Genomic DNA, 20,032 nt, shown 5'->3' on the forward strand with positions numbered 1-20,032 from the left:
TGGTGCATTCAATAATGTAAACTTAAAAACTGATTAGAAATTGTTAATGATTCAGTGGCAGTTTGATCCTTCTATTAAGCTTGTTCTCAAACCTTTGTATGCCTGTGATTTGTGTGATAATGACTAAGCCCCTCCCCCTCACGACATTGTCAAAAAAGTGGCGGAGAATGGGTGACCCTAAAATGATATCCCCCCTGAAAAAAGTTCTGCGGACACCCCCATGGAAAAGGGTTATACAGTATAATATTCTAGGCAAGACTAGCTTCACTAGATGGTGGGAACAGCTGATAACGTTCTTTTATGTTTATTTTCACATGCTTAATAATGAATCAATATGTATAAAACTTCCTCCAAAATAATGCAATTAATCTTCCTTTTTTATGTCTTGTTTTATCATCTGTTCGATTGAACCGTCTCAGAGGGAAGTTGTTGGGATCTTCTCCAGATCTACTAGTGATGATTACTCCTGGCTGGCGAAACTCCTGACATCAAACCATTTCAGAACGATTGAGGAAGTTCGACCTTGTTACATCTCCAACAATGGATTCCAACAGTTCATGGATGTTTTGTCTGAGTGCACATTTGGGATTCTGTATCACACCAAGAACAGAGGAAGAATCAACATCACCGACGTCACCGACTCTCTGTATGATGGCGAGTTGGGTTGTCTCGAAAGCATCCTTGGTAAAGAATACAGAACAGACTAATGCCGCGTACACACGGTCAGATGTGAGCTTGTGGTCGTAAATTCCGACCGTGTGTAGGCTCCACCTGACTTTTGCTGTCGGAATTTCCGCCAACAAAAGATTGAGAGCTGGTTCTCACATTTTCAGACAGAAACATTTTTGATCGTCTGTAGCAAATTCCGACGCTCTGCCCACAGGGCCAGATCCTCAAACGAATTACGCCGGTGTATCTATGGATACGCCGTGTAATTTCAAAGTTCCCGCGTCGTATCTCTGTTTTGTATCCACAAAACAAGATTCAACGGAATCTGGGCTAGATCCGACAGGCGTACGTCTTAGTACGCCGTCGGATCGTAGGTGCATATTTACGCTGGCTGCTAGGTGGCGTTTCCGTCGAATTCCGTGTCGAGTATGCAAATCAGCTAGATATGGCGATCCACGAACGTACGTCCGGCCGGCGCATTTTTTTACGTCGTTTGCGTTCGGCTTTTTCCGGCATATAGTTACCCCTGCTATATGAGGCGTATCCTATGTTAAGTATGGCCGTTGTTCCCCCGTCAAATTTTAAAAATGTTACGTTGTTTGCGTAGAATGACGTCACCGTCGTAAGCATTGGCTTGTTCCGGTTTAATTTGGAGCATGCGCACTGGGATACTTCCACGGACGGCGCATGCGCCGTTAAAAAAAAAAACATAATTTACGTCGAATCACAAAGTATTATCATAAAACACGCCCCCATCACATACATTTGAATTGCGCGCCCTTACGCCGCCTAAGTTACACTACGCCGCCGTAACTTACGGCGGGAAATCTTTGAGGATACAAAAAAAAAGTAAGTTACGGCGGCGTAGTGTATCTGAGATACACTACGCCGGGCAGGGAGAAGCGCTGCGCTTCGTGGATCTGGCCCATAGGCTATAAAATAATTCTAATGTTGGTTGATTAGTAATAATAATTAATAAATATAATTATTACTAGTGTCATACAACATTAGAATTCTACTATAGCATATGGGCGGAGCATTCGACCGGAAATGTACGATCGCGGCGTCGTACAGTTTAGCTGCTCCGTCGAATCTTCTTAGAACCTTCCGACAGACACCGAGGGCCAGATTCATGTACTTTTACGGCGGCGTAACGTATCCCGTTTACGTTACACCGTCGCAAGTTTTCAGTGTAAGTGCTTGATTCACAAAGCACTTGCCTGTAAACTTGCGGCGGCGTAGCGTAAAGCCGTCCGGCGCAAGCCCGCCTAATTCAAATGGGGCGTGTACCATTTAAATTAGGCGCGTTCCCCCGCCGAACGTACTGCGCATGCTCCGTTTTGAAATTTCCCGCCGTGTTTTTGCGCGAAATGACGTCGTAATAAAAAAAATAAAAAAAACACATATGCAAAACTTCCATCTAGTCCCTTTAAGATACATGACATTAGATTAGACTTTTGTATTCACATTATACCTCTTACATAAAGAGAGGGACGTTGAGAGAACATCAACACTGACAGATATTTCTAACAATACAGGTAACAGACAATTAAAATGTATCTATAATGACTGATAACCTCCTCTGTGTCCCCAGGGAAGGACAATGTGGTGGTGCTGGTCGATGATCTGGAGGACAGCGGGGATCAGGAGAAGACTCGGATCTTGGAGAATCAGCCCCGTATTGAAGAGTTGGCCAGTGACCTCCTCCTCATATCACACACATTGAAAGCTAATGAAATGCAACTTGTAAAGAAACTGAAGAGTATAAAGCAATTCTGTCATCCTTCAGGTAATTTTCCTTTAATTCTGTCATCTCTGTCCACTGATGAGATAACTGGGAAATTTCACAATGCTGGTGTGTTTAGTAAGAAGACAAAGTTTAAGTTTTAAATATATCACAGTGCCGGGAGATAATAAGGCTGCAGATGGGGACAGCGCCGGGGGGACTCAAGTATAAGCCGAGGGGGGCATTTTCAGCACAAAAACTTGGCTTATCCACTAGTCTACCGCCCGCCGGCGGGACGATAATCCTCTCATTCTGGGAGCATGTCATATGACGTCCCCCCCAGCAACTAGGGGGCTGCGTTTGCGCGCACCCGCCGCGTCACTGGGAACACGATGCTCGATGTCCGTGGGGCACCTGTGATTGCCTAGTAACTGAGCAGAAGTGTGGATCTCTGTGTGTGTAAACACAGAGATCTACGTCCTGTCAGCGAGAGGAGACCGATGCTGTGTCCCTTGTACATAGGGACACCGATCGGTCACCTCCCCCAGTCAGTCCCCTCCCCCCACAGTAAGAATCACTCACAAGGATACACATTTAACCCCTTCCTCGCCCCCTAGTGTTAACCCCTTCTCTGCCAGTCATGTTTATACAGCAATCAGTGCATATTTATATCATTGTTCGCTGTATAAATGTGAATGGTCCCAAAATAGTGTCAAAAGTGTCCGATGTGTTGGCTGCAATATCACAGTCACAATAAAAATCGCAGATCGCCGCCATTACTAGTAAAAAAAAAAATGCCATAAATCTTTCCCCTATTTTGTAGCCCTTTTTGTGCAAACCAATCAATAAACGCTTATTGCTATTTTATTTACCAAAAATATGTAGAAGAATACGTATCGGCCTAAACTGAGGAAATTTTTTTTTTTTTTTATATATTTTTGGGGGATATTTATTATAGCAAAAAGTTAAAAATATTGGGGCAGATTCACATATATGTAGAAAAGCGCAGCGTATCAGAGATACGCTATGCCGCCGTATCTTACCTGGCTCTAAGTCGAATCCAGGAAGATTTTGCGCCGTAAGTTACGGCGGCGTAGTGTATCTCTCGGCACGTAATTCAAATTGGCGGGTAGGGGGCGTGAATAATTTAAATGAAGTGCGTCCCCGCGCCGATTGAACTGCGCCTGCTCCGTTTTGAAATTTCCCGCCGTGCTTTGCGCGAAATGACATCATTTTTTTAACTTAGACGTGACTTACGTCCATCCCTATTCACGGACGACTTACGCAAAAAAAAATAATTCAAATTTCGACGCGGGAACGACGGCCATACTTAACATGGCAAGTCTATCTATACGCCACAAAATAGCAGCTTTAACTATACGCCGGAAAAAGCCGACTAGAGACAACGTAAGAGAATGCGATGGCCGCACATACGTTCGTGGATCGTCGGAAAAAGCTAATTTGCATACCCGACGCGGAAAACGGCGCAAACTCCACCCAGCGGATGCCGAAGTATTGCATCTATGACCCGAAGGCGTACGAAGCCATACGCCTGTCGGATCGAACCCAGAAGCCGTCGTATCTTGGTTTGAGGATTCAAACTAAAGATACGACGCGGGTAATTTGAAAGTACGCCGGCGTATCAGTAGATACGCCGGCGTACTCTCTCTCTGGATCTGCCCCATTGTTTTTTATTTTCACAATTGTCGCTCTATTTTTGTTTATAGCGCAAAAAATAAAAACCGCAGAGGTGATCAAATACCACCAAAAGAAAGCTCTATTTGTGGGGAAAACAATATTACAGTCTCATATGGGTACAGTATTGCATGGCTGCGCAATTGTCATTCAACGTGTGATAGCCCTGAAAGCTGAAAAATGGCCTGGGCAGGAAGAGAGGGGGGGGGGGGGTGCCCGGTATTGAGGTGGTTAAACTCAAGTATATACCGTACAGCTGATTAAGAACAAATTTCACCATTTTCTGACTATGTGTCTCCATTAATTCAGAGTAGAGGTGCCCAACTCTAGTCCTGGAGAGCCAGAATTTTCTCTAGCAGACCGGGGAAAATGAAGTAAGCTTTGGTTACCAGGGTCACAAAATGACTCTCCTTATACCAAATGTATGGTCTGGGTGGTCCTCAAGGACTGGAGTTTTGACATCTCTGCTGTAGATTAATTTTATTTGAGTTTCAATGACTTCAGTGATACAGACAGCTACTTATGTTTCTGCAACTTTATTATTTTTCAGACAATTTGTCAAAAAGGAGGACGCTACAAGAACCAAAGGTGTTACCTGTGAGTGATAAAGCCAAATGATCTTCTGTTTAAATACATGTATATAGACAGACTTATTTGGGTCTATAATGACTAGTTTTTTTTTGTTGCATTTTAAGGGTTAAAAGGGTGGTCTCCAAACTGTGGCCCGAGGGACGGATGTGGCACTTTGCTTGCCTTTTTCCGGCCCCTGGGGCACTTTTGCTCCCACTGATACAAGACACTGTTCCTCCCACTGCCACCAACAATGGGGCACTATTCTTCCTACTAACGCCAATGATGAGGCAATATTCCTCCCACTGACACCAACAACGGCACTATTCCTCCCACTGACACCAACAATGGGGCACTATTCCTCCCACTGACACCAACAACGGGGCACTATTCTTCCTACTGACGCCAATGATGAGGCAATATTCCTCCCACTGACACCAACAATGGGGCACTATTCCTCCCACTGACACCAACAACGGCACTATTCCTCCCACTGACACCAACAACGGGGCACTATTCCTCCCTCTGACACCAACAACGGGGGAACTATTCCTCCCACTGACACCAACAATGGCACTATTCCTCCCACTGACACCAACAACGGCACTATTCCTCCCACTGACACCAACAACGGGGCACTATTCCTCCCTCTGACACCAACAACGGCACTATTACTCCCACTGACACCAACAACGGGGCATTTTTCCTCCCACTGACACCAACAACGGCACTATTCCTCCCACTGACACCAACAACGGGGCACTATTCCTCCCACTGACACCAACAACGTGGCACTATTACTCCCTCTGACACCAACAACGGCACTATTACTCCCTCTGACACCAACAACGGCACTATTCCTCCCACTGACACCAACAACGGGGCACTATTCCTCCCACTGACACTAACAACGGCACTATTCCTCCCACTGACACCAACAACGGCACTATTCCTCCCACTGACACCAATAACGGGGAACTATTCCTCCCACTGACACCAACAACGGCACTATTCCTCCCACTGACACCAACAACGGCACTATTCCTCCCACTGACACCAACAACGGCACTATTCCTCCCACTGACCCCAACAACGGCACTATTCCTCCCACTGACACCAACAACGGCACTATTCCTCCCACTGACACCAACAACGGCACTATTCCTCCCACTGACACCAACAACGGCACTATTCCTCCCACTGACACCAACAACGGCACTATTCCTCCCACTGACACCAACAACGGCACTATTCCTCCCACTGACACCAATAACGGGGAACTATTCCTCCCACTGACACCAACAACGGCACTATTCCTCCCACTGATACCAACAACGGCACTATTCCTCCCACTGACACCAACAATGGCACTATTCCTCCCACTGACCCCAACAACGGCACTATTCCTCCCACTGACACCAACAATGGGGCACTATTCCTCCCACTGACACCAACAACGGCACTATTCCTCCCACTGACACCAACAACGGGGCACTATTCCTCCCTCTGACACCAACAACGGCACTATTACTCCCACTGACACCAACAACGGGGCATTTTTCCTCCCACTGACACCAACAACGGCACTATTCCTCCCACTGACACCAACAACGGGGCACTATTCCTCCCACTGATACCAACAACGGCACTATTCCTCCCACTGACACCAACAACGGGGCACTATTCCTCCCACTGACACTAACAACGGGGCACTATTCCTCCCACTGATACCAACAACGGGGCATTATTCCTCCCACTGACACCAACAAGGGGGCACTATTCCTCCCACTGATACCAACAACGGGGCACTATTCCTCCCACTGACACCAACATCGGGGCACTATTCCTCCCACTGATACCAACAACAGCACTATTCCTCCCACTGACACCAACAATGGCACTATTCCTCCCACTGACACCAACAACGGGGCACTATTCCTCCCACTGACACCAACAACGGGGCACTATTCCTCCCACTGACACCAACAACGGCACTATTCCTCCCACTGACCCCAACAACGGCACTATTCCTCCCACTGACACCAACAACGGCACTATTCCTCCCACTGACACCAACAACGGCACTATTCCTCCCACTGACACCAACAACGGCACTATTCCTCCCACTGACACCAATAACGGGGAACTATTCCTCCCACTGACACCAACAACGGCACTATTCCTCCCACTGATACCAACAACGGCACTATTCCTCCCACTGACACCAACAATGGCACTATTCCTCCCACTGACCCCAACAACGGCACTATTCCTCCCACTGACACCAACAATGGGGCACTATTCCTCCCACTGACACCAACAACGGCACTATTCCTCCCACTGACACCAACAACGGGGCACTATTCCTCCCTCTGACACCAACAACGGCACTATTACTCCCACTGACACCAACAACGGGGCATTTTTCCTCCCACTGACACCAACAACGGCACTATTCCTCCCACTGACACCAACAACGGGGCACTATTCCTCCCACTGATACCAACAACGGCACTATTCCTCCCACTGACACCAACAACGGGGCACTATTCCTCCCACTGACACTAACAACGGGGCACTATTCCTCCCACTGACACCAACAACGGCACTATTCCTCCCACTGACACCAATAACGGGGAACTATTCCTCCCACTGACACCAACAACGGCACTATTCCTCCCACTGATACCAACAACGGCACTATTCCTCCCACTGACACCAACAATGGCACTATTCCTCCCACTGACCCCAACAACGGCACTATTCCTCCCACTGACACCAACAATGGGGCACTATTCCTCCCACTGACACCAACAACGGCACTATTCCTCCCACTGACACCAACAACGGGGCACTATTCCTCCCTCTGACACCAACAACGGCACTATTACTCCCACTGACACCAACAACGGGGCATTTTTCCTCCCACTGACACCAACAACGGCACTATTCCTCCCACTGACACCAACAACGGGGCACTATTCCTCCCACTGATACCAACAACGGCACTATTCCTCCCACTGACACCAACAACGGGGCACTATTCCTCCCACTGACACCAACAACGGGGCACTATTCCTCCCACTGACACCAACAAGGGGGCACTATTCCTCCCACTGATACCAACAACGGGGCATTATTCCTCCCACTGACACCAACAAGGGGGCACTATTCCTCCCACTGATACCAACAACGGGGCACTATTCCTCCCACTGACACCAACATCGGGGCACTATTCCTCCCACTGATACCAACAACAGCACTATTCCTCCCACTGACACCAACAATGGCACTATTCCTCCCACTGACACCAACAACGGGGCACTATTCCTCCCACTGACACCAACAATGGGGCACTATTCCTCCCACTGACACCAACAACGGGGCACTATTCCTCCCACTGACACCAACAACGGGGCACTATTCCTCCCACTGACACCAACAACGGGCCACTATTCCTCCCACTGACACCAATAACGGGGAACTATTTTTCCCACTGACACCAAGGATGGGGGCACTATTCCTCCCACTGACACCAACATCGGGGCACTATTCCTCCCACTGATACCAACAACAGCACTATTCCTCCCACTGACACCAACAATGGCACTATTCCTCCCACTGACACCAACAACGGGGCACTATTCCTCCCACTGACACCAACAACGGGGCACTATTCCTCCCACTGACACCAACAACGGGGCACTATTCCTCCCACTGACACCAACAACGGGCCACTATTCCTCCCACTGACACCAATAACGGAGAAATATTTTTCCCACTGACACCAAGGATGGGGGCATTATCCCTTAAATTGACACCAACCACAGGGGAACTGTTCCTCCCTGCAATGTTTACCTCCACTGACGCCAGGATTATTTCTACCCCCAATGACCACAGACCGGCCCACCTAAAGTCTGAAGTACAGTAAACTGGCCCTTTGTTTGGAAAGTTCGGAGACCCCTGGACTATACTATTGTGACCTTCTTGAAAAATCACAGAAAATAAATATATATTGAAGAACTATATTATCAGTTGCTGAAAAGAGAAGGTCTTTGGCCCTAAAATATAACTAAAGTTAAAAAAAAAATAAGATTTGCAAGGTTAGGGTTAGGGTTGGATTAAGGTTAGGTTTAGGGTTAGGGTTAGGGTTATGGTTGGGTTAGGGTTAGGGTTGGGTTAGGGGTTAGGGTTAGGGGTTGGGGTTAGGGTTAGGGTTTTCCCTTAAAGAATAAGGGAATTGGAACAGGGACCTCCCCCAGAGGTCAAAGGTCAGAAGGTGGGTTCCCAGAGGTCAAAGGTCATGAGGCGTGGTTGTTCCCACCCCCACCCCCACCAACTAAGTCGGGGAATGAACAAGTCAGGGTTACACTTGAGCCTAACTAGGTATGAACCATGAGCCTAAATTGTTTTTAGACTGGGTACACATATGTGTGAGTTGCATGTGGGTTTCTCCACATCCAATTCGCATGACATGCGAGTGTGCCCAATGGAAACGGGTTACCCGGGTACGGGACAGATGCGGTCCGCATTCCAAAAGGATCCTATGCGTCTTTGGGTCAGTTCATGCTGGGAACTACGGCCGAACATATGTGAACCCAGCCTTAAAGGATACTTATACTTTTGTGCTGACCTAAATAGATACTTCTCTGGATCTGGAAATGAAAAAATATAGTTGTGTACAGTGTTTAGTTAAAACTGATCTATCATTTATGGGTGGACTGAACCTTTAAGCTATTGTTGTTTGATTGCAAGTGTTCTCCCCACCGACAGTGCAATCTGCAGCAGAGTTTGTTGCCAGCGGTTTAGACATTAATGGCTGTGTGTTGAGTTATTTTGAGGGGACAGCAAATTTACACTGTTATACAAGCTGTACACTCACTACACAACATTGTAGCAAAGTGTAATTTCTTCAGTGTTGTCACATGAAAAAGATAGAAGAAAATATTTACAGAAATGTGACTGAGGGGTGTACTTACTTTTGTGAGATACTGTGTATCACACAGTATTTTTACATGCTGTTTAATCATCTTGTTCTTAGGTAACCTCTGTACCTCCTCCAAGATATGACATTGTCGTTTTCTCCATACTGGAAGATTCCAACACTGACTGGCTACAGAGATTGTTGTCATCTGAGATATTCGGACACAGACAAGTCACACTGCAAAAAATGTCCTTTTATGAGAATGGAAGACTCAGAGAAAGAGCGTTACAATGTAACTTTGGGATCATCTATCACAGTATGAAGAACGGGTGGCCCGTTTCGAGTGAGGAGGGGTTTCTATATGACGGAGTGCTACAACAGATGTCTGGTAGGAGTCTTGTTGGTGCAAACCAACCTGTGCCAAGCAAAGAGCGCACAGATATGTAGATGTCCACTAACTAGACAAAATTATAATTTAACAAGATTATAAACTTCATCTTGACTTCCATGCCATACCACTAACACAGTACGGTCCACATCAGTCCTTGGCGGAGCTCCCTTGTTCTTAGAATACACAGATCAGCACTGAAGGCTATAGCCTGCACCACTGATTGAGCAGATATTTTCCAGCAAGATGGTTGTACAGAAGTTGATCGGTTGGCAGCCAGTGCCAACACGTGGTTTGGCACTGGCCACTGCTGAACCAGCCAAATTATGATCCACCTATGGGCAGCTTAACTGTAATATATTCCATATATTCCACATGAACTGTCCAGGTTACTCCTGGAGAGGTGGCAACCCTAAGCGCAAACCTTCAAAGATCTAAAAACAAGCATTTCCTTCTGACCCAGACCCATTCTTGAAACATCTAGATCAGGGGTCTCCAAACATTCTAAACAAAGGGCCGGTTTATTGTCCTTCAGACTCTTGGAGGGTGGGACTTTGGAAATTTTCCTGGCATCAGTGGGAGAAAACATCAGGTATTATTAGGGGGAGGATAGTGCCCTATTGCTGGTATCATAGGGAGGAATATTACCCCATTAGTGGTGTCAGTGGGAGAAATGGTGCTCCATTGTTGGTGTCAGATACCAGAATAGGGTCTTGTATCAGTGGGAGGGATATTGCCCCAAGGGCCTGATAAAGGCAAGCAAAGGGCCACAGTTTGGAGACCACTGATCTAGATGACAACAACCACCCTATTTTTCCTGAATGTTGATGTTGCAGCCATTGGCGCATGGGGTGTCCTTTTTTTTTGTTGAGTTTCTTTGGCAATTTTGTGGTGATTTATAAACTGGTGAGAATCTGACATGTTTAACAGAAATTAGAATTTCAGGAAGATATGAATGGAATCTATGGAACACATTACAGAATGTTCAGTATTTGACTAACCACATTTTAGATGGTTGCATGAGACGGGATTAAACCTTTTGTGACTTTGAAATACAAAAAATGTAAAACCTTAATAAATGCCAAATATATTCAAAACAAGCGATGCAACATTATAGATTATTTATCCATATAATTAGGATCTCCTGTTTGTGTCCAGATGCGATGGTGATCATTGATGGCCTGAAGGATAGTAGAGAACAGAAGGATATGAGGAACTTTTGTAATCAGCACCAAATTCAAAGGTTGGCCAGTGAACTGTTCCTCATATTATATTCAGAGAATGAAGAGCAAATTATAAAGAAACTGAAAACTATCAAGCAGCTCAACAACAGCCCAGGTAATCCTTTTCATGAAAAATAATAATAATAATAATAATAATAAAAAAAAAAAAAAATATATATATATATATATATATATATATATGTGTGTATATATGTATATATATATATATATATATATATATATATATATATATATATATATATATATATATATATATATATATATATATATATATTAAAGCAGCATCTCAGGTAATCATTTTCATGAAAATAAAATAAATATATATATATATATATATATCTATATATATATATATATATATATATATATATATATATATATATATATATATATGTATATATATATATATATATCTATATATATATATATATATATATATATATATATATATAGCTATATATAGATATATATCTATATCTATATAGATATATATATACATTTTTTTTTTACAAGTTACCAATTTAGAGTTACAGAGGAGGTCTAGTGCATGCTGCAATACCACACATGTGTGATTTGTGTAGTTTGAACAGCGTTTACATATGTAGGCGAGACTTTTGTGTGTGTTCGCTTCTAAACGTGAGCTACCGGGGCATTTTAATTTTTTTTTTTTTTTTTACACATTATTTTTTTTTTTTTTTTTATCACTTTCATTCTTATTACAAGGAATGTAAACATCCCTTGTAATAGGAATCTATTGTGACAGGTCCTCTTTATGGAGAGATGCGGGATCAATAAGACCTCCACATCTCTCCTCCAGGCTTGAAAGCATGAGGTCGTGAAAAAAAATTCACTGATCTCATGCTGACAGCCGCCATTGCGGCTTTGTTTATTTCTCGGGTACCCGGGCGTGACGTCATAACGTTGTGCCCGGGCCTCAGACGGTCATAGAGATGACCGGTAACCATCTGGTCTCCGGTCACCTCTATGGTCCTCAACTGGTGCCGGCTGATTCGTTCTCCGAGCCCCCCGATGGCAAAGGAGAGCCTGGAGAAGCACCGGATGGCGGCGGAAGGAGGGAGGAGGGAGGATGTCCCCTCCCGCCGCCTACTGTATAAGAACAATCAAGCGGTGGAACTGCCGCTATGATCGTTCTTATGGTGCACAGAATCGGCGGCAGAAAAGAAGGATATCTGAATGATGCCTGTAGCTGCCCCCATCATTCAGATATCCCCCACTATAGTCCAGGACGTCATATGACATCCTATGGTAGGGAAGTGGTTAAAGAAATAATAAGCTTGCATTTCACATTCTTGTTAAAGCGGAGTTCCAACCACAATTAGAATTTTTTACATTTATGTCCTTTCATCCTGCGGTTTTATAATATAAATCCGGTCACTTACTATTTTACAATCCGCCGCCGATCCACATAGATATTCAAAAAAGATAGTTTATAAAACTATATCTACACCGTTGTCATTTTGCTTGTGGGCATTGTGAAGCCTACAGGCAATGAGGGCCAGATCCACAAAGAGCCGGCGTAACGTAAAAATTCCCATTTAAGTTACACTTAAATGCGCCTTAAAATTTCTACCTAAGTGCCCGATCCACAAAGCACTTACCTAGAAATTTTCGGCTGTGTAACTTAAATTCCGCCGGCGCAAGGCGTTTCTCTTCAAATAGGGGCGATTCCCATTTAAATTAGGCGCGCTCCCGCGCCGGCCGTACTGCGCATGCTCGTGACGTCATTTTCCCGACGTGCATAGCGCGAAATTATGTTACGCCGAGCTTTGTGGATCGCACCGGGTCAATAAAGTTGCGTCGGGGAAAAAAAAGATACAGCGGAAAAAAAAAAATTAAAACCAAAAAAAAAACGCGTCGCTGGACAGAAGGGTCTGCTTTTACAAGGTGTAAACAGTTTACACTTTGTAAAAGCAGCCCTAATTTTACACATGCAACTTAAAACTTACGGAGAAAAAACGAAGCTGAAAAGCTTTGTGGATCTCCGTAAGTGCTAATTTGCATACCCGAGGCGGCATTTCGACGCAAAATGCCCTCAGCGGCGGATGCGGTACTGCATCCTAAGATGCGGCTGTGTAAGTCCCTTACACGTGTCGGATCTTCTGTCTATCTCTTGGAAACTGATTCTGTGGATCAGTTCCAAAGATAGAAACAGGGATACGACAGCGTATCAGTAGATCCGCCGGCGTATCCCTTTTGAGGATCTGGCCCTTACTTCCTGGAAGTCTTGGATGGGGAGTGATAATTGGACAGCGCACTGCATCCTGGGAAATGATGACACACCTTTCCCAGGAGCATTAGAGGGAGATGATGTCAGAATCCTAGGTGGTTTCAAAGGCAGATTTCGTGGGACCGCATAGCAACAGGCATTTCCAGATGAGTAAAAAAATATATATATATATTTTTTTTTACTTTTTTAGGTCTAATGAGCACAATAATGAAAAAACATTTTTTGGATGGAAACTCCACTTTAATATTATAAACCACTGTGTGCAAATTCTTCAAATTTGTTAAATTGTAAAATTTTTATGGAATAAGTCACTAAATATTATTTAGTTTAAATGATATTGCGAATGAGAATATTGCTTAGATTTAGATGTATTGCTTAGGTATAAGTGCATTGAATGGTTCATACAGTATTTACATTCAAAGGACCCAAGATTTTATAAAATACTACCGAACATCTTAACTTTTTTTTTTTTTACAGAACATTCTCCACAAGAAAACCTAATTATACCAAGATCGCAAATAAAAAACGTAAGTCATTACATTACACAGCACCCTGCACCTCTGGACCCCTTTACATTACACAGCACCCTGCACCTCTGAACCCCTTTATATTACACAGCACCTTGCACCTCTGGACCCCTTTACATTACACAGCACCCTGGACCCCTTTACATTACACAGCACCCTGCACCTTTGGACCCCTTTACATTACACAGCACCCTGCACCTCTGGACTCCTTTACATTACACAGCACCCTGCACCTCTGGACTCCTTTACATTACACAACCCCCACAGTTTGTTACACAGACACCCCCCTAACAGTTCTGGACCCCCTGCATGTTACACTGGGGGGAGACGTGACATGTGGCCCATCACAGGCCACACATTTGCCCGGTATGCCCTATGGCCAGTTCACAAACCAAAAACAATATTTGTGTTCATAGTGTAGTAGTTTAATATTTCCAAATACAAACATCCAGTATAAAAAAAAATTATAAAAACAAATGCCACTTTCAAACGTACATAAGGGGCCGCCAAACCTGCTGAGAATGGCGGCATGACCTCTAGCCCTTCACAGTGTAGCTCTATGTATGGTTCACGCAAATGCACATCATCAGAAGGTATCTGTTTGTTTGTTTGACTACAGTGGCCATTATCATACAGCCTGTAACGGTCACCGCCGTTTACGATACTCCATTCCATCGCCCCGCGACAGCTTATCCGACAGTCCGACAGACATCAGACACGACCCATTTCATTTCCCAGAATAACCGAGACAACACAAGCTCTGGTACTGGTTCCAAAATGAATGAATGACTCCTTTTAATGGTAACTTAGCTTTCTTATATACAGTTCACAACCAAAAAGCATGTTACAGGGACAATGAAACTCTCCACCCCTAAAACATCACACAATGGGGCTTCATACACATTCTTTAACCACTTAAGCCCCGGACTTTTAGGCAGCTAAATGCCCAGGCCAGGTTTTGCGATTTGGCACTCCGTCGCTTTAACAGACAATTGCGCGGTCGTGCGACGTGGCTCCCAAACAAAATTGGCGCCTTTTTTCCCCACAAATAGAGCTTTCTTTTGGTGGTATTTGATCACCTCTGCGGTTTTTATTTTTTGCGCTATAAACAAAAATAGAGCGACAATTTTGAAAAAAATGCAATATTTTTTACTTTTTGCTATAATAAATATCCCCCAAAAACATATATAAAAAATAATTTTTTCCTCAGTTTAGGCCGATACGTATTCTTCTACATATTTTTGGTAAAAAAAAATCGCAATAGGCGTTTATCGATTGGTTTGCGCAAAATTATAGCGTTTACAATATAGGGGATATTTTTATTGCATTTTTATTTTATTTTTTTTACTACTAATGGCGGCGATCAGCGATTTTTTCCGTGACTGCGACATTATGGCGGACACTTCGGACAATTTTGATGCATTTTTGGGACCATTTCACAGCAAAAAATGCATTTAAATTGCATTCTTTATTGTGAAAATGACAGTTGCAGTTTGGGAGTTAACCACAGGGGGCGCTGTAGGAGTTAGGGTTCACCTAGTGTGTATTTACAACTGTAGGGGGGTGTGGCTGTAGGTCTGATGTCATCGATTGTGTCTCCCCTATAAAGGGTATGACACGATCGATGCGCCGCCACAGTGAAGCACGGGGAAGCCGTGTTTACATACGGCTCTCCCCGTTCTTCAGCTCCGGGGAGCGATCGCGACAGAGCGGCTATAAACGAATAGCCGCGCCGTCGTCCCGGATCGCTCCCCGAGGGAATACGCCCGCTGCACGCAGCGGGGGGGGGGTCTCGATCGGACCCCCGACCCGCGCAAAGGCAAGGACGTATATATACTATGTGCCATTTTGCGGACGTAAATAGTCGTGCGGCGGGCGTTAAGTGGTTAAGATAATGACATTCCGATGAGTTAATAACTACTTATTACCCAGACTGTCTGGCTCCGCATTTAGAGGGGTTAATAACTACAGCTTGACAAGTCACATTCCACATCTTAACAGTGTCATTAGCATACACAATGAACAGGTTTTAGGAGCAGACCTAATTAGCACAATGGACACAAAACAGTATTAGCATCACACAATGGACAATGGAATATCTTAGGAGTCTATTGACCTGTTGTGGGTCAGCATGTAATCACCTGTAATATGTCCAGATCTCCTGCAATACATGAATTATCAGTAATGTCCCATCTCATGTAATTTATAATTATAATTTCTCAGTCACCCTATGCCCAAAAGGGGCACAGGATGACCCTAGACCCAAGAGTCATTAGTGACGCTGGCACAGGAGTACCCCACATCCTTCAAAGGTCTCTGGGTGTCAGGGGCCATTCTGTTACACAGCCTTTTTCCGGAGCGCCAGTGCCATGTGAAACCCTGACTGGGCCCCCCAGATGGGGGGCACAGGTAGCTACATCTTGGCGGTCTTTTTAGCAGACCCCTATTGGAGCACAATCCTAGACAGACTGTAGTTATGGCTTGTAAGCAGGTGCTTCCAAATGGCTATTTTTTTTCCGCTATTCTGGCTCATGCCTGGGTTTACTTAGCAATTGTTACAAGATACCATGTAATCACTTTACACCTTTAATTAGGCAAACTCTGGTTTACTTGTTGTTTGTTCATCTTAGACCAACTCTCAGAAGACACCAACACCTACAAGATCCGTCATCGGCGTCTTCTCTGTATCAGCAGAGGGTAATATCAGTTGGCTAAAGAGATTGCTCTTATCGGATATCTTTGGAGAAAGAGAAGTCACCTATCATAAAATGCCATCATGTGATAATGTGGGACTTAAAGAGGGACAATTTCAATGTGTAGGAGCAATCCTATATCACACTATGAAGACTGGACCAGCTGCCACTCCACAGGAGGGATTTCTGTACCATAGAGCAACAGAACAGCTGGTACATACATTAGGTAAAAGTCTTTCTGATGAAAATATTATATCTACTTTTAAAATGTCAAAAGTTATAATACTTCTACTTTGCATAGCATACTAGTTCATTTTGTAATACTCACCTAAGATCGAAGCCCCCGCAGCCGTCCTCGTACACCACTTGGGTGGCCAACATCTCTCCCAGGGTTTACTTCCGGGTATCGCGGCTCCGGCGCTGTGATTGGCTGGAGCCGCGATGACGTCACTCCCGCACATGCGCTTGGAAGCCGCCAGTCACGGCACGATTGCCATTGGTAAAGTGCGCCCGCGCCAATGTCCACTGCGCATGCGCTGTAGATATCCGCGCCCATCATTTTTTTTTTGGAAGCACCTACAGGTAAGCCTTAATTTAGGCTTACCTGTAGGTAAAAGTGGTTGTACAGGGTGTACAACCACTTAAGATCCCTTTCACACTGAGCCGCCCATAGCGTCGGCGGTAAAACTCTGCTATTTTTACCGACGACGCTATGGGCGGATTTGCAGCGCTTTTTCGGCCGCTAGCCGGGTGCGTTTAACCCCCACTAGAGGCCAAGAAAGGGTTAAAACCGCCCTGCTTCAGCAGCGCATTGCGGGCGGTATAGCTGCGCGGTGCCATTGCTTTCAATGGGGGGGAGCGATGGAGGAGCAGTATACAGGGCAACCGGTCCCCAGGGCAACCCCCCAATTTGTGGCACCACCCTCTTCTCAATTCACGCCCCCCTGCTTCTCAATCTGCGTCAGCCCCCCCCGCTTCTCAATTTAAAGGCAGCAGCACCCCCCCCCCCCCCGTTCTCTGCTCCAGGGGGCCCATGCCTGAAGCTGTGTAAGGGGTCCCATAATTCCTGATGGCGGCCCTGCAGGAAGCTCCTCCCATTTAGCGCACAGAATGCAGGAATTGGCTGCAGGTGGTAGTAAGTCTGTGGGAACTACGTGGCACGTTAGCTGAGTGAGGTTTACTAACATATTTGTTTGCATGTACCAATAGATGTCACTGATCAGAGGAAGACTGTTCATCGACAATCCTTTGATGAAATCTGCACATTATTAGTTATTGATCTCTTCCTTGTACACAGGGAGGGAGAACGTGATTGTGCTGATTGATGATCTGAAAAGTGATACAGATAGAAGATGGGCGACGTGGATCAAGTCCAAGATTGAAAAATGGGCTGGTGATCTCCTCTACATAACCCAAGAAGAAAAATTCAACCAAGAGCTACTGGTTAAAGGACTAAAGAGCCTAAAACTGTTCCGCCAACCTCCAGGTAATGTTCCTCAACTCTCTTTACCCATAGCTAGAGGAAAACGCTGGTTTCCTTTTATTATTGTGGAGTTTAGAGTCAGGAGTTGACTATTACGTTCCTGGAAATAAAGTCAGCAGAGATAACAACAGTAGGAGAGCCAAATCTAAATGCCGCGTACACACGATCGCAAATTCTGACGTGTTTTTTTTTCCGACGGAATGTTGGCTTAAAGAGGATGTAAAGGTTCGTCTTTTATTTTCTAAATAGGTTACATTAAGCTAGTGCATTGTTGGTTCACTTACCTTTTCCTTCAATTTGCCTTCTAAATGTTTTTTTTTCTTTGTTTTCTTTGTCTGAATTTCTCACTTCCTGTTTCTCCTCAGTAAGGTGTTCAGTAAGCTGTTCTAAATGACTTTCCACCGCTCGGATGATGGTGGAAAGCTTACTGAGGAGAAACAGGAAGTGAGAAATTCAGACAAAGAAAAAAATAATTTAGAAGGGAAATGGAAGGAAAAGGTAAGTGAACCAACAATGCACTAGCTTAAAGGAACCTATTTAGAAAATAAAAGACGAACCTTTACAACCCCTTTAAGCCCTGTAACACGCCCGGGAATCTCGTCAGGAAAAAAACATTGTTTTTCCTGACGAGATTCCTGGCAAGCTTTCTTGCTCGCCGAGTGTACACACACACACCATTCAAAAGAACCGCCGTTCTTTTGAATGGCAAAACACGGTGACGTCATCGATTATGAGGAGCATGCGCTCGTCACATTCGATGCCGTCGCCGCCATCTTGCTACACCCTACACTATGACTTGGAAGCTACCACGCATGCGCCAAAGTCTCATCGAGCATGCGCAGGTTTCCATGGAGGGAGGTAAGTATACACACACACAGGCTATCCCCCGGGGCACAGGTTGGATTGGATTGGATTGGAATAAATACTTATAGAGCGCCGATGCGAGTTGTGAAACTTGCGTCTAAGCGCTTACCAACAAGCTGGGGGTATCCAGTTCCCAGGACCAAAAAGAAGAAACTAGGACATCTAAGTAAAAGAGGGGAACAGACAAGAAATAAACAGAAATATAAAAAGAAGGGGGGGTGTCAGGGCACAAAAAGCCTATCCCTACTCCCTGACCATGGACTGCAGCCTGGGATTAAGGCAGCGTCCTCCTAAGGGCTTGGAAGGCCAAGTGTCTATCCGTAGGCTTGTGAAAAAAGCAGTGTTTTCAAGCCCTTACGGAAGGCCAACAAGGAGGAGGATGCTCGGAGCTGATGAGGGAGCTGGTTCCAAAGAGAGTTCCCCAGTGTTTGGAGCTGGCGGCCACTTTTTGAAGCTGATCGACTAGATTGAATAATCGCTAACAGGGCGTCATTTGAACAAAGCTCTCTGGGAGGACAGTAGTGTTGTGTCATATTCGATAAGTACATCGGACCTAGTTGCCAATAGGCCCGAAACACCAGACAGAGTGCCTTGAACTCAACCCGTTTTTCTATCGGGAGCCAGTGTAGATTCTTAAGCACCGGGGAGATGTGATTCCGCCTTGGGCAGTTTGTGACTAGTCTTGCAGCATGATTCTGTGTAATCTGCAATCGTTTTATCCACTTCTGTGGGAGCCCTAGAAAGAAAACGTTAGAACAATCTAACCTAGAGTGGAGGTTGTGACATGCTCTGCGATACTACCTTGGCTGTATTGCCCTTGAGGGATTCTCAGTACATAAGTATCTGGATCCAGGTTTGGTATACCTGGTTGTACTACACTGGGTGTCTATTTGCCTCCGTTGTTCTTCTTGTGTACTGTCCCGGAATCAATGTTCCTTTATTCTTGAGCCAATGGAACCGGCTTGGTTTGCTTAATATATGGTGCCCCCCTGCAATTGATA

The 20,032-nt window shown here is 45.0% G+C and overlaps 2 protein-coding genes across 3 annotated transcripts in view; both read left to right on the forward strand.

The window, feature by feature from the left end:
* LOC120942951 overlaps window positions 1–20,032 on the forward strand; it is a 116,458-nt gene that overhangs the window by 88,355 nt on the left and 8,071 nt on the right. The gene's annotated exons all lie outside the window — the stretch shown is intronic.
* Window positions 44–18,307, forward strand: LOC120942952. 2 transcript variants are annotated; one of them, XM_040355941.1, is made up of 8 exons: window positions 44–684; window positions 2,264–2,458; window positions 4,641–4,687; window positions 9,702–9,972; window positions 11,131–11,310; window positions 13,942–13,991; window positions 16,622–16,910; window positions 17,982–18,307. In XM_040355941.1, exons 1-8 carry the CDS (start codon window positions 381–383, stop codon window positions 18,254–18,256), a joined length of 1,611 nt encoding a protein of 536 aa, XP_040211875.1. In that variant the 5' UTR covers window positions 44–380; the 3' UTR covers window positions 18,257–18,307. The 2 variants fall into 2 exon arrangements, with proteins under 2 accessions (XP_040211875.1, XP_040211876.1); XM_040355942.1 differs by having other exon boundaries at window positions 45–684; window positions 4,641–4,685; window positions 9,709–9,972.

Source organism: Rana temporaria, chromosome 6 (genome assembly GCF_905171775.1).
Source record: "Rana temporaria chromosome 6, aRanTem1.1, whole genome shotgun sequence".
In the NCBI taxonomy this organism is placed as follows: domain Eukaryota; kingdom Metazoa; phylum Chordata; class Amphibia; order Anura; family Ranidae; genus Rana; species Rana temporaria.

Coding starts and splice junctions, on each gene's coding strand:
- LOC120942952 (XM_040355941.1), top strand. CDS start 381: ATGTCTTGTTTTATCATCTGTTCGATTGAACCGTCTCAGAGGGAAGTT. Junction 9,973..11,130: donor AGTGCTACAACAGATGTCTG/GTAGGAGTCTTG, acceptor GTTTGTGTCCAG/ATGCGATGGTGATCATTGAT. Junction 11,311..13,941: donor GCAGCTCAACAACAGCCCAG/GTAATCCTTTTC, acceptor TTTTTTTTACAG/AACATTCTCCACAAGAAAAC.